The sequence below is a fragment of the Scyliorhinus torazame genome, chromosome 14 (assembly GCF_047496885.1).
Source record: "Scyliorhinus torazame isolate Kashiwa2021f chromosome 14, sScyTor2.1, whole genome shotgun sequence".
In the NCBI taxonomy this organism is placed as follows: Eukaryota; Metazoa; Chordata; class Chondrichthyes; order Carcharhiniformes; family Scyliorhinidae; genus Scyliorhinus; species Scyliorhinus torazame.
Window position 1 is genome coordinate 142,579,531 of NC_092720.1, and position 14,977 is coordinate 142,594,507.

At 42.7% G+C, this 14,977-nt stretch overlaps 1 protein-coding gene across 8 annotated transcripts in view; it reads left to right on the forward strand.

Moving 5' to 3' along the window:
* LOC140390078 (kyphoscoliosis peptidase-like) overlaps positions 1–14,977 on the forward strand; it is a 930,728-nt gene that overhangs the window by 513,902 nt on the left and 401,849 nt on the right. For 6 of the 8 annotated variants that reach the window (XM_072474955.1, XM_072474961.1, XM_072474960.1 and 3 more), the window contains one exon: positions 2,693–2,725. The exons of the other annotated variants lie outside the window; for them this stretch is intronic. In XM_072474955.1, the coding sequence (XP_072331056.1) occupies positions 2,693–2,725 (33 nt within the window). The remainder of the gene's footprint in view (positions 1–2,692; positions 2,726–14,977) is intronic. 8 annotated transcript variants of the gene reach the window in all.

Consider the following 14,977-nt stretch of genomic DNA (forward strand, 5'->3'; position numbering starts at 1 on the left):
TGTCAGCAACAAACAAGGTAAGAGAAAATGGTGGGTCGCAAAGGTCGTCCGGCGTGGGCTGCAAAGGTTGTTAGGCGTGGGTCGCGAAGGATGCCAATCCCTCCAGTCTCTACTCTTTCACTCTGCTCATTATAACTAATATTTCACATTCCTCCTCTTTAATTAGAATGTCTGAATTATCCCTCTCTTTTGTGAAGACTGAGACAAAGTACTCATTGAGGATGTTGGCTCGCCCACATATTCAGCGTTGATGCATAAGTTACCATGTACATCTCTGAAAGGCCCCACCTTTTCCTCAGTCATCCTCTTGCTCTTAATGTGTTGATCAAATATCTTTGATGGTTCCTTGATTTTACCCACCATTATTCTTTCTTATCCTCTCTTTGCTTTCCTGTTTTCATTTTATTCACTTCGTCCTTGTACTTACTATACTTCTAGGCTTTCTGTAATCATAGAATAGAGGCCATTCGGCCCATCAGGCTTCAACCGACCCTCTGCGAGATCACCCTACCCCGCCCTATCCCTGTAACCTCACCTAACCTGCACGGATTTGGACATCAAGAGCCAATTTAGTATGGCCAACTCACTTAACATGCACATCTTTGGACTGTGCATTTTGAGAGGAAACCGGAGCACCCAGAGGAAACCCACGTAGACATAGGGCGAAAGTGCAGTTTCCACACAGACAGGCACCCAAGGTTGGAGTCAAGCCCGTGTCCCTGGAAAAGTGAGACAGCAGTGCTAACCATATTGTGCCGCCCCTAACATATTAATATTTTTGTAATTATCAGAAGCTTTATTTTTCTGCTTTATGTTTCCCTGTATGCTCCTGGATAAACAGGCTGCTCTAGATTTGGCTTCAGCACCTTTTTTGTGGAGAGATGTCGATGCTCTTGCCTGTGAAATGCTTCCCGCTGGTCTTTCACTGATTTCCATCCCAGTCGCTGTAACCAGTCAACTTGCGTCAGATCACCTCTCAGCTTCGTAAAAGTCGTCTTTCTGCAATTTAGAACTTCTTCCAGTTTTATCTTTAGATTAGCATAATTATGGAAAGTATAATTATAATATGCTCACTAGTTCCAAAATGGTCACCCACTGCTACTTCATCTACTTGCCCAGCTTTATTTCCAAAGACTAATTCTCCGTCCCACCCTTTTTCTGGTGTGGCGTGCCCATGCTAGTGGTGGGATTCTTTATCTCGCTAGTCAGCCAATGGGGTTACCAATTGTGGGCAGCCCCACGTCGTCAGGAAATCCCGGGCATGGGTGGGCTGCCGGTGCAGCGTGAATCCCAACAACGGAGAATCCAGCACAAAATCCTAAACTAAATTGCATCCCCCTGCCCCCTTGGTTCATTTGTTACATGCTGGCTACAGATGTTCTCTTAACTGCAGTTTAATAATTTTGTGCCCTCTGTGCCCATTACACAGTTCATACACCAGTTGAAATTAAGATAATTGAAGTCATAGGGTCATGAATAAACCATTCAGCCCATCAAGCCTGCTCCACCATTCAATACGATTGTGCCTGATCGGACACTTAAATGTCTTTTTCACAAACTAACAATAATATAACGCACTTGTGCTGTGACTCCCCGAGGTGGGTGGAGCTAGAATTGACCACACAGTTTCCCAGGGTGTCGTAATATAATCTGGGGTCTCGGTTATGGTATTTTTGAAATGGTAGCCAGCTGTTTTGGATTACAGTGTAATTCAAAGAGACACGTGGATAGCTCTGGAAGCTGCTAAGAATTTTCTTGAGGTGGATGACGTATCTCTGGTTTATTCAAAAGAGCTTCACAAAGACAATTGAATCAAATTGGTAGGCGCGTTAGAAACAGAGCTATGAAACTAGGGATAATTAAAGTGATTGCTGAACATTTAAGTTTGAAAGAGTGGCGAGGAACACAGGTGAACCCACAAAATAGTGTAGCAACAGGGATATTTTCATCTTGGGACATTGAATTGGGGTTAATTTGGTTGCAGTTAGAGCATGAAAAGGAATAAAAAAGAATAGAAATGGAGCTGAGGCAAAATAAAAGAAATGGAGTTGAAGTAAAAGGAGAGGGAACTAAGGTTTAAGAAAAAAGAAAGCGAAATGGAGATGGAAGTGATGAGGTTGGAAAGGGAGAGAGAAAAATAAAGGGAGAGAAAAATGAGAGAGAGTATTCTAGATGAAGGCACGACAAGTGAGCAGGAAGCTGCCAGAAAGTAGAAGGAAGTTTAATCCTAGAATGGAACCCAGTAGTGATATGTTCAAATTTATACAGGCCCTCCCAAAATTTGATGAGAGGAGGTAGAAATTATTTTGGGGGGTTTTGAGAAAATAGCGACCCAAATGAAGTGGCCAAGAGATAGGTGGACATTACCCATGCAGAGTAAACTGACCGGGCAAGATCTGTGGTTCCCTGTCAGAGTGGGATTCTGGGGATTATGACGTGCTAAGAAAGTCTATTCTGGATGCATATGAATTGGTCCCTGAAGCATGTAGGTAAACATTTTGGAATTTAAGGAGACAGCGGGACAGATTTATGGAGAATTCAAAAGGGTTAACCAGCTCATAACTTTATTTAAAAAATTGTTTTGTTGCTATAACCCAACAAAAGTGTCAGTCAACCACACCTTAAAAGGCGTTACAGGGTTAGGTTTAATTTACAGACTAAATAACCAAAAATGCTCCATATTTTTTTACAGGAAAACAGGATGATGATTCCATAAACATGGGAGGTAAGAGAGATCCCATCCCTAATAATCACTTGTAGGTTTCTATGTACAGTAAAATTAAAGTAAAGTCACCATAGTCCCAGATGACCATAGGCTGCTTTCGCCTTTGAGGGGGAGAGCTGACTGGTGGTGATTTAACCTGAGGGTCACCACACCTCAGGCAAGGGACAATGCTGAAAAGGCGGAGCTTTCATGAATAACCTCAGCTGGTATGGGAATAGAACCCACGCTGCTGGCCTTGTTCTGCAAATTGAACCAGCTGTCCAGCCCACTGAGCAAAATCCAGAGTACAGTGGGGCATGTACAGTATATAGATGATAAAAACAGTGATTTTAGAGGGAGTTAGACAGGTTGAAAAGCAGACGAGTTTCTGATCTGCAGCCTGAGGGGCAATTAAATTTTGAATTAACTCACTCAATATTTACTTACTATTGGTTGGATTATTTTCCCCTTTTGTTGCATTCGATCAGAAGAATAATATATTTTGCTTTGATCCTGATGTGTGTGATTGCGTAGCGTGACCATTTTAATAATTCATTCATGGGAAAAGAGCATCGCTGATCTGTCCAATCCTAAATGCCCATGAGGAGGTGGGAGCAAGTCACCTTCTTCAACTGCTGTGTGTGGTGCAGGTAACCTCCAGTGCTGTTTTAGAACATCGAACATAGAACAGTACATCAAAGTACAGGCATTTCAACCTAACCTACACCCCTTCAATTACTGCTGTCCATGTGCCTGTCCAAGAGTCGCTTAAATGCCCCTAATGACTCTGACTCCACCACCTCTGCTGGCAGTGCATTCCATGCACCCACCACTCTCTGTGCAAAGAACCTACCTCTGACATCTTCCCGATACCTTCCTCCAATCACCTTAACATTATATCCCCTCGTGACAGCCATTTCCGCCCCGTGGAAAAGTCTCTGGCAATCCACCGTCTCCATGCCTCTCATCACCTTGTACACCTCTATCAAGTCACCCCTCTTCCTTCTTCACTCCAGTGAGAAAAGCCCTAGCTTCCTCAACTTTTCTTCATAAGACATACCCTCCAGTCCAGGCAGCATCCTGGTAAATCTCCTCTGCACCTTCTCCAAAGCATCCACATCCTTCCTATTTTGAGGCGACCAGAATTGGACACAATATTCCAAAATGTGGTCGAACCAGAGTTTGAAAAGCTGGAGCAAAACCTCGCGGCTTTTAAACTCAATCCCCCTGTTAATGAAAGCTAACACACCATACGCCTTCTTAACTAGTTTAAACTAATTTGGCAGGGGAATGGGAACCGGATTTGTAGTCCAGCAACTAAGGTAGCCGATATTCAGGACGCCAAAGCATGTAATGAGGCAGTGGGGAAGGGAACACTGACAAAGGAGAGTATTTGCAGGCACGGAGATGGGTTGAAGTGTGTATACTTCAACGCAAGAAGCATCAGGAATAAGGTGGGTGAACTTAAGGCATGGATCGGTACTTGGGACTACGATGTGGTGGCCATCACAGAAACTTGGATAGAAGAGGGGCAGAAATGGTTGTTGGAGGTCCCTGGTTATAGATGTTTCAATAAGATTAGGGAGGGTGGTAAAAGAGGTGGGGGGGGTGGCATTATTAATTAGAGATAGTATAACAGCTGCAGAAAGGCAGTTCGAGGAGTATCACCCTATTGAGGTAGTATGGGTTGAAGTCAGAAATAGGAAAGGAGCAGTCACCTTGTTAGGAGTTTTCTATAGGCCCCCCAATAGTAACAGAGATGTGGAGGAACAGATTGGGAAACAGATTTTGGAAAGGTGCAGAAGTCATAGGGTAGTAGTCATGGGCGACTTTAACTTCCCAAATATTGAGTGGAAACTCTTTAGATCAAATAGTTTGGATGGGGTGGTGTTTGTGCAGTGTGTCCAGGAAGCTTTTCTAACACAGTATGTAGATTGTCCGACCAGAGGAGGGGCAATATTGGATTTAGTACTTTGTTAGTGGGGGAGCATTTTGGAGATAGTGACCACAATTCTGTGACTTTCACTTTAGTAATGGAGAGGGATAGGTACGTGCAACAGGGCAAGGTTTACAATTGGGGGAAGGGTAAATACGATGTTGTCAGACAAGAATTGAAGTGCATAAGTTGGGAACATAGGCTGGCAGGGAAGGACACAAGTGAAATGTGGAACTTGTTCAAGGAACAGGTGCTACGTGTCCTTGATATGTATGTCCCTGTCAGGCAGGGAAGAGATGGTCGAGTGAGGGAACCATGGTTGACAAGAGAGGTTGAATGTCTTGTTAAGAGGAAAAAGGTGACTTATGTAAGGCTGAGGAAACAAGGTTCAGACAGGGCTTTGGAGGGATACAAGATAGCCAGGAGGGAACTGAAGAAAGGGATTAGGAGAGCTAAGAGAGGGCATGAACAATCTTTGGCGGGTAGGATCAAGGAAAACCCCAAGGCCTTTTACACATATGTGAGAAATATGAGAATGACTAGAGCGAGGGTAGGTCCGACCAAGGACAGTAGCGGGAGATTGTGTATTGAGTCTGAAGAGATAGGAGAGGTCTTGAACGAGTACTTTTCTTCTGTATTTACAAATGAGAGGGGCGATATTGTTGGAGAGGACAGTGTGAAACAGATTGGTAAGCTCGAGGAAATACTTGTCAGGAAGGAAGATGTGTTGGGCATTTTGAAAAACTTGAGGATAGACAAGTCCCCCGGGCCTGACGGGATATATCCAAGGATTCTATGGGAAGCAAGAGATGAAATTGCAGAGCCGTTGGCAATGATCTTTTCGTCCTCACTGTCAACAGGGGTGGTACCAGGGGATTGGAGAGTGGCGAATGTCGTGCCCCTGTTCAAAAAAGGAACTAGGGATAACCCTGGGAATTACAGGCCAGTTAGTCTTACTTCGGTGGTAGGCAAAGTAATGGAAAGGGTACTGAAGGATAGGATTTCTGAGCATCTGGAAAGACACAGCTTGATTAGGGATAGTCAGCACGGATTTGTGAGGGGTAGGTCTTGCCTTACAAATCTTATTGAATTCTTTGAGGAGGTGACCAAGCATGTGGATGAAGGTAAAGCAGTGGATGTAGTGTACATGGATTTTAGTAAGGCATTTGATAAAGTTCCCCATGGTAGGCTTATGCAGAAAGTAAGGAGGCATGGGATAGTGGGAAATTTGGCCAGTTGGATAACGAACTGGCTAACCGATAGAAGTCAGAGAGTGGTGGTGGATGGCAAATATTCAGCCTGGATCCCAGTTACCAGTGGCGTACCGCAGGGATCAGTTCTGGGTCCTCTGCTGTTTGTGATTTTCATTAATGACTTGGATGAGGGAGTTGAAGGGTGGGTCAGTAAATTTGCAGACGATACGAAGATTGGTGGAGTTGTGGATAGTAAGGAGGGCTGTTATCGGCTGCAAAGAGACATAGATAGGATGCAGAGCTGGGCTGAGAAGTGGCAGATGGAGTTTAATCCTGAAAAGTGTGAGGTTGTCCATTTTGGAAGGACAAATATGAATGCGGAATATAGGGTTAACGGTAGAGTTCTTGGCAATGTGGAGGAGCAGAGAGATCTTGGGGTCTATGTTCATACATCTTTGAAAGTTGCCACTCAAGTGGATAGAGCTGTGAAGAAGGCCTATGGTGTGCTCGCGTTCATTAACAGAGGGATTGAATTTAAGAGCCGTGAGGTGATGATGCAGATGTACAAAACTTTGGTAAGGCCACATTTGGAGTACTGTGTACAGTTCTGGTCGCCTCATTTTAGGAAGGATGTGGAAGCTCTGGAAAAGGTGCAAAGAAGATTTACCAGGATGTTGCCTGGAATGGAGAGTAGGTCTTACGAGGAAAGGTTGAGGGTGCTAGGCCTTTTCTCATTAGAGCGGAGAAGGATGAGGGGCGACTTGATAGAGGTTTATAAGATGATCAGGGGAATAGATAGAGTAGACAGTCAGAGACTTTTTCCCCGGGTGGAACACACCATTACAAGGGGACATAAATTTAAGGTGAAAGGTGGAAGATATAGGAGGGATATCAGAGGTAGGTTCTTTACCCAGAGAGTAGTGGGGGCATGGAATGCACTGCCTGTGGAAGTAGTTGAGTCGGAAACATTAGGGACCTTCAAGCAGCTATTGGATAGGTACATGGATGACGGTAAAATGATATAGTGTAGATTTATTTGTTCTTAAGGGCAGCACGGTAGCATTGTGGATAGCACAATTGCTTCACAGCTCCATGGTCCCAGGTTCGATTCCGGCTTGGGTCATTGTCTGCGCGGAGTCTGCACATCCTCCCCGTGTCTGCGTGGGTTTCCTCCGGGTGCTCCGGTTTCCTCCCACAGTCCAAAGATGTGCGGGTTAGGTGAATTGGCCAATGATAAATTGCCCTTAATGTCCAAATTGCCCTTGGTGTTGGGTGGAGGTGTTGAGTTTGGGTATGGTGCTCTTTCCAAGAGCCGGTGCAGACACAAAGGGCCGAATGGCCTCCTTCTGCACTGTAAATTCAATGATAATCTATGATTAATCTAGGACAAAGGTTCGGCACAACATCGTGGGCCAAAGGGCCTGTTCTGTGCTGTATTTTCTATGTTCTATGTTTCTATGTTAACAACCCTATCAACCTGGGTGGAAACTTTGAGTACATTGTCACGTGAGAGTACCTTTAAGAAATGGATGTATAAGCAATGTACATTCAAGAAATGGAGCTGATCATAAGACCATAAGACCATAAGACACAGGAGCGGAAGTAAGGCCATTCGGCCCATCGAGTCCACTCCGCCTTTCAATCATGGCTGATTTCAACTCCATTTACCCGCTCACTCTCCATAGCCCTTAATTCCTCGAGAAATCAAGAATTTATCAACTTCTGTCTTAAAGACACTCAACGTCCCGGCCTCCACCGCCCTCTGTGGCAATGAATTCCACAGACCCACCACTCTCTGGCTGAAGAAATTTCTCCTCATCTCTGTTCTAAAGTGACTCCCTTTTATTCTAAGGCTGTGCTCCCCGGTCCTAGTCTCCCCTGCGAATGGAAACAACTTCCCTACATCCACCCTATCTAAGCCATTCATTATCTTGTAAGTTTCTATTAGATCTCCCCTCAACCTCCTAAACTCCAATGAATATAAACCCAGGATCCTCAGACGTTCATCGTATGTTAGGCCTACCATTCCTGGGATCATCCGTGTGAATCTCCGCTGGACCCGCTCCAGTGCCAGTATGTCCTTCCTGAGGTGTGGGGCCCCAAATTGCTCACAGTATTCTAAATGGGGCCTATTTAATGCTTTATAAAGCTTCAGAAGTACATACCTGCTTTTATATTCCAAGCCTCTTGAGATGAATGACAACATTGCATTTGCTTTCTTAATTACAGACTCAACCTGCAAGTTTACCTTTAGAGAATCCTGGACTAGGACTCCCAAGTCCCTTTGCACTTCAGCATTATGAATTTTGTCACCGTTTAGAAAATAGTCCATGCCTCTATTCTTTTTTCCAAAGTGCAAGACTTCGCACTTGCCCACGTTGAATTCCATCAGCCATTTCTTGGACCACTCTCCTAAACTGTCTAAATCTTTCTGCAGCCTCCCCACCTCCTCCATACTACCTGCCCCTCCACCTATCTTTGTATCATCGGCAAACTTAGTCAGAATGTCCCCAGTCCCGTCATCTAGATCGTTAATATATAAAGAGAACAGTTGTGGCCCCAACACTGAACCCTGCGGGACACCACTCGTCACCGGTTGCCATTCCGAAAAAGAACCTTTTATCCCAACTCTCTGCCTTCTGCCTGACAGCCAATCGTCAATCCATGTTAGTACCTTGCCTCGAATACCATGGGCCCTTACTTTTCTCAGCAGTCTCCCATGAGGCACCTTATCAAAGGCCTTTTGGAAGTCAAGATAGATAACATCCATTGACTCTCCTTGGTCTAACCTATTTGTTATCTCTTCAAAGAACTCTAACAGGTTTGTCAGGCACGACCTCCCCTTACTAAATCCATGCTGACTTGTCCTAATCTGACCCTGCACTTCCAAGAATTTAGAAATCTCATCCTTAACAATGGATTCTAGAATCTTGCCAACAACCGAGGTTAGGCTAATTGGCCTATAATTTTCCATCTTTTTCCTTGTTCCCTTCTTGAACAGGGGGGTTACAACAGCGATTTTCCAATCCTCTGGGACTTTCCTGGACTCCAGTGACTTTTGAAAGATCATAACTAACGCCTCCACTATTTCTTCAGCTATCTCCTTTAGAACTCTAGGATGTAGTCCATCTGGGCCCGGAGATTTCTCCTTTGTGATGGCTACCATATTCAACTCTGCCCCCTGACTCTCCGGAATTGTTGGAATATTACTCATGTCTTCTACTGTGAAGACTGACGCAAAGTACTTATTTAGTTCCTCAGCTATTTCCTTGTCTCCCATCACAAAATTACCAGCGTCATTTTGGAGCGGCCCAATGTCAACTTTTGCCTCCCGTTTGTTTTTAATGTATTTAAAGAAACTTTTACTATCATTCCTAATGTTACTGGCTAGCCTACCTTCATATTTGATCCTCTCTTTCCTTATTTCTCTCTTTGTTATTCTCTGTTTGTTTTTGTAGCCTTCCCAATCTTCTGACTTCCCACTACTCTTTGCCACATTATAGGCTTTCTCTTTTGCTTTGATGCATTCCCTAACTTCCTTTGTCAGCCATGGCTGCCTAATCCCCCCTCTGATAACCTTTCTTTTCTTGGGATGAACCTCTGCACTGTGTCCTCAATTACTCCCAGAAACTCCTGCCATTGCTGTTCTACTGTCTTTCCCCCCATGCTCTGCTCCCAGTCGATTTTCGTCAGTTCGTCCCTGTAGTTACCTTTATTTAACTGTAACACCTTTACATCTGATTCTACCTTCTTTCCTTCAAATTGGAGATTGAATTCTACCATATTATGATCACTGCCTCCTAAGTGCTCCCTTACTTTAAGATCTTTAATCAAGTCTGGCTCATTACATAACATTAAGTCCAGAATGGCCTCTTCCCTCATGGGCTCCATCACAAGCTGTTCCAAAAAGCCCTCCTGTAAACATTCAATGAATTCCCTTTCCTTGGGTCCACTGGCAGCATTATTTACCCAGTCCACCTGCATATTGAAGTCCCCCATGATCACCTGACCTTGCCTTTCTGACATGCACTTTCTATTTCGTGGTGCATTTTGTGCCCCCGGTCCTGACCACTGTTAGGAGGCCTGTACATAACTCCCATTATGGTTTTTTTGCCTTTGTGGTTCCTCAACTCTACCCACACAGACTCCACATCATCTGACCCTATGTCATTTAGTGCTATTGATTTAATTTCATTCCTAATTAACAAGGCAACCCCGCCCCCTCTGCCCACCTCCCTGTCTTTTCGATAGGTTGTGAATCCCTGGATGTTTAAATGCCAGTCCTGAACCCCCTGTAACCATGTCTCTGTGATGCCTACCACATCATACCTGCCAGTCACAATCTGGGCCACTTCATATTACTGAAGTGATGTCAGAGGGTTGGGGGGGGGGGGGGGGGGGGGGGCTGAGCTCACTTCTGCTTTTGGTTTCAATTTGAGGAGGCAGCCGGGAGAGTCTGTGTGTTTTGCTGAGAGCTGCAGGAAGAAAACACAGAGCTGGTCTGTGGATGTCTGCAAATCCAAAGACTATAAATATATTGAATGCAACCTCATGTCTGTTGTTGAAGGTTTGAAATCTTTTGGATGTTTAAAAGAACAGTTTGAAGGATTATTTAGTGTTGTAGTCTTTTGGGGTTATCTTTGAAGTAATGGCTGTTAAGATATTGAATGTTTGTTTTTAAAAGGTTAAATTGAGTTCATAGAATGAACATTGTTTTGTTTTAAAAACCATTTGTCCATGATTGCTGTATCACAGCTGGAGATTACGCCGTGTGCTTCCCACACCGCAATCTATTAAAAGTTGTGGATCGTTTGAACTCCATGAAACACTTTGGGGTCTGTAAACCCAGACCCATAACAATTGGGGACTTGAGGGGGATAAAAGTATATCTATTGGATTGGCTTAGTGAACGTAAAGACAGTGAGGGGTGAGCATATTGCTTTTCAAGTGTGGTATTTTAGTTTAAGTGGGGAGTGTGTTGTGGACAATGGTTCTTTCAGAGGCTCAGATGTTTTTGAGGGTGGAGACGGTCACACGCAGTACCTTACGGACAGAGACTAAAAGCAGACTGTTAGATTTGGCAAAAACATTGCAGTTAACATTACCTGACAAAATGCGAAAAGATGAGGTAATTTTGGCGGTGGTTAAGCATTTGAAGTTACCTGAGATACAGTTTGATTCATTGGAAATGGCAAAAATTCAGTTGCAAATTAAACAAATGTAACATGAGAAAGAATTCAAGCAGGTTGAATACGAAAGAGAGAGAGCAGAAAGAGAAAGAGAGCGAGCGGAAAAAGAAAAGGAGAGAGAAGAAATTAGAAAAGAAAGAATAGCCCTAGCAGAACAAAAAGAAAGAGAAAGAGAGATACAGATCAGGAAAAAAGATAAAGAGAGAGAGTCTGAACTTCAGAAAATGGCCATGAAACGTGACAGTCAATTACAATTGGCAGATGTAAAGGGAAACGTACAGTCGGATGATAGTGGTGATGATAGTGAGAAAGAGCGTCAAAGTCGAAGGTTTGGTGGGAATCTATTTAAATATGTCCAAGCATTGCCAAGGTTTGACGAGAAGGACGTAGAAGCCTTTTTCATTTCGTTTGAGAAGGTAGCTAAACAAATGAAATGGCCACTGGACATGTGGGTATTACTGATTCAAACAAAGTGCTAGGCAGAGCTAGTGAAGTCTTTGCATCACGACTGGAGGAGGTATCTGGAACGTATGAGGAGGTGAAAAAATCCATCTTAGGTGCATATGAGCTAGTGCCTGAAGCTTACAGACAAAGGTTTAGAAATTTAAGGAAAGCATTTGGTCAAACATACATGGAGTTTGAAAGGCTCAAACAGAGTGATTTTGATAGGTGGATAAGGGCTTTGAAAATAGACCAAACATATGAAGCTCTCAGAGAAATTATAATTTTGGAGGAGTTTAAAAATTCAATTCCAGATGTAGTGAGAACTCATGCGGAAGAGCAGAGGGTTAAAACTGCGAGATTAGCAGCGGAAATGGCAGATGATTATGAATTAGTTCATAAATCAAAGCTTGATTTCCGACATCAGTTTCAGCCTGTGAGGGATAGAAACTGGAGACATGAGAAATACTCCCAAGTGGTAAAGGTAAAGGTAATCTGATGGGAGATAATAAGGATAATAATAATCTCAGATTAAAAAAGAAATCCAGGAGGGTGGAAAAGAAATGAAAAGTTTCAAATGTTTTCACTGAAGTAAACTAGGCCATGTAAAGTCACAGTGTTGGTGGTTGAAGAAAACACTGGGAAGGGTTATGTGGTAAAACAGGATAAGACAGTGGGGTTTGTTAAAGTGGTAAAGGAAAGCCCAAGTGAAGCGAAGGAGGTGCAAAAGATTGTACAGCCTGATCAAGAGGTGATTGATAAGAAGGTGCCAGATCTCTTTAAAGAATTTACTTGTGTGGGTAAAGTTTACTCATGTGTATCAGGAGGAACAGTTAAAGAAGTCACAATTTTAAGAGATACAGGAGATAGTCAATCTTTAATGGTAAGAGATGAGGAATTATGTAGTTTGGGAAGAATGTTGCCAGAAAACGTGGTAATATGTGGAATTCAGGGTGAGAGGAGTAGCGTTCCATGATATAAAGTAAGGTTGGAAAGACCAATGAAGAGTGGTGAAGTGGTAGTAGGAGTAATAGAGAAACTATCTTGTCCAGGAATACAGTTTATCTTGGATAATGATATAGCTGGATCACAGGTGGGAGTGATGCATACTGTGGTTGATAAGCCAATGGGAAATCAGACAACTGAAGTGTTGAAGTACGAATATCCTAGGATTTTTCCGGATTGCGTAGTAACAAGGCCGCAAAGTCACAGGTTAAGATCATAGGAAAAATCAAAGCGTGAAGATTAAGTTGAAGTGCAATTATCAGAAACGATTTTTGATCAAATGGTTGAAAAAGAGCAAGAACAGGTGGAGGGTGAGGCGGATATTTTTAGTTCAGGAAAATTGGCGGAGTTACAACAGAAAGATGTAGAAATAAAACGGATATATCAGAAAGCATATACGGAAGAGGAATCTGAGAGTATACCAGAGTGCTATTACCGTAAAAGTGATGTCTTGATGAGAAAATGGAGACCTGTACAGATGGCAGGCAGATGAAAAGTGGGCAGAAGTTCATCAAGTAGTATTGCCGGTAGGGTATAGAACGGAGGTGTTGCGAGTGGCACATGAGGTACCAGTGGGAGGTCATTTGGGGATAAGGAAAACTCAAGCTAAAATCCAGAAACATTTTTATTGGCCTGGACTACATAAAGATGCAGTTAAATTTTGTCAATCATGGCACACATGTCAAGTGATAGGGAAACCTCAAGCAGTGATAAAACCAGCGCCCTTAATACCCATTCCAGCATTTGAGGAACCTTTTACAAGGATCCTAATCGATTGTGTAGGACCGCTTCCTAAAACAAAAAGTGGGAATCAATATCTTTTGACTATAATGGATGTGTCTACTAAGTTTCCAGAGACCATTCCAGTACGTAATATTACAGCTAAAAAGATTGTGGAGGAGTTACTTAAATTCTTTACTAGATATGGACTACCCACAGAAATTCAATCGGATCAAGGATCAAATTTTACTTCAAAGTTATTCAAAGAAGTTATGGATAGCTTAGGAATAAAACAATTTAAATCAACTGCGTACCATCCAGAATCTCAGGGAGCGTTAAAAAGGTGGCATCAGACATTAAAGACAATGTTGAGGGCTTATTGTCAAGATTATCCAGAGGATTTGGATAAAGGAATTCCATTCGTATTGTTTGCAATTCGGGATGCACCTAAAGAGTCAACCAAATTTAGTCCTTTTGAACTAATTTTTGGTCATGAGGTAAGAGGACCACTTAAATTGATTAAGGAAAAATTGGTGAGTGAGAAATCGGGAGTTACACTATTGGATTACGTGTCAAAATTTAGGGAACAATTAAATGGAGCAGGTGAATTGGCTAGACAACATTTAAAAGTTGCACAAAATGTGATAAAACGGACAGCGGACAAGAAATCCAAAGTTCGTAGTTTTGCCAGTGGAGATAAAGTTTTAGTGTTGTTACCAGTGGTAGGTGAACCTTTAAAAGCTAGGTTTTGTGGACCGTATCAGATTGAAAGGAAATTAAGTGAGGTACACTATGTGGTAAAAACACCAGATAGAAGGAAGACTCACAGAGTGTGTCATGTGAATATGCTTAAAAGGTACTTTGAAAGGGAAAGAGAGAAAAAGGAGGCGGTTTTAATGATTCTAACTCAAAGTGACGAACCAAATCCAGATGACTGTGAATTTGATAAACCTCAAATTAAATTGGAAAATAAGGATGTTCTTAAAAATTGGGATAAATTGTTGAGTTATTTTCCAGAGGAAAACCAAACTGACCTGAAAGAGTTATTGATATCACATGGGCAAGTTTGTGGAGATAAATTGGGAAGTACTAAAATGGCTATACATGATGAAGATGTGAAAAATGCTGTTCCAATCAAACAACATCCATATAGACGTAACCCTTTAAAAATTGGCTCAGGTTAACAAAGAGATTGAGAGTATGCTTAAAAATGGCATTATTAAAGTGGGTTGTGGCCAATGGAGCTCACCCATAGTGATGGTCCCTAAACCAGACGGTACCCAACGGTTGTGTGTGGACTATAGAAAGGTGAATGCAGTTACAAGAACGGACTCTTATCCTATCCCACATTTGGAGGATTGCATTGAGAAAGTGGGACAATCTGCTTTTATTTCTAAATTGGATTTACTTAAAGGTTACTGGCAGGTACCTTTATCTGAAAGGGCGTAGGAGATTTCAGCTTCTGTGCCTCCAGATGGTTTATACATTGGCGATCTGGTAGTTTTCAGCCAGACATGGAAAGAACATTTACATCATCTTATGGAGTTATTCAATCAATTTCAGGTGCCGGGTTTGGTGATAAACCTAGCCAGAAGTGAATTTGGAAAAGCCCAAGTCACTTTCCTTGAGGAGTTTCCGATACCCTCAAGACAAAGGGAAATAATGCGATTTCTTGGCATGAGTGGATTTGATTGAACCTCTGTGCAAAAGCTTTGTAGGTGATTGCTCCACTGATGGACTTGGTGAAGAAACGTATTAAAAAATTTCCATGGACAGCGGAGTTTCAACA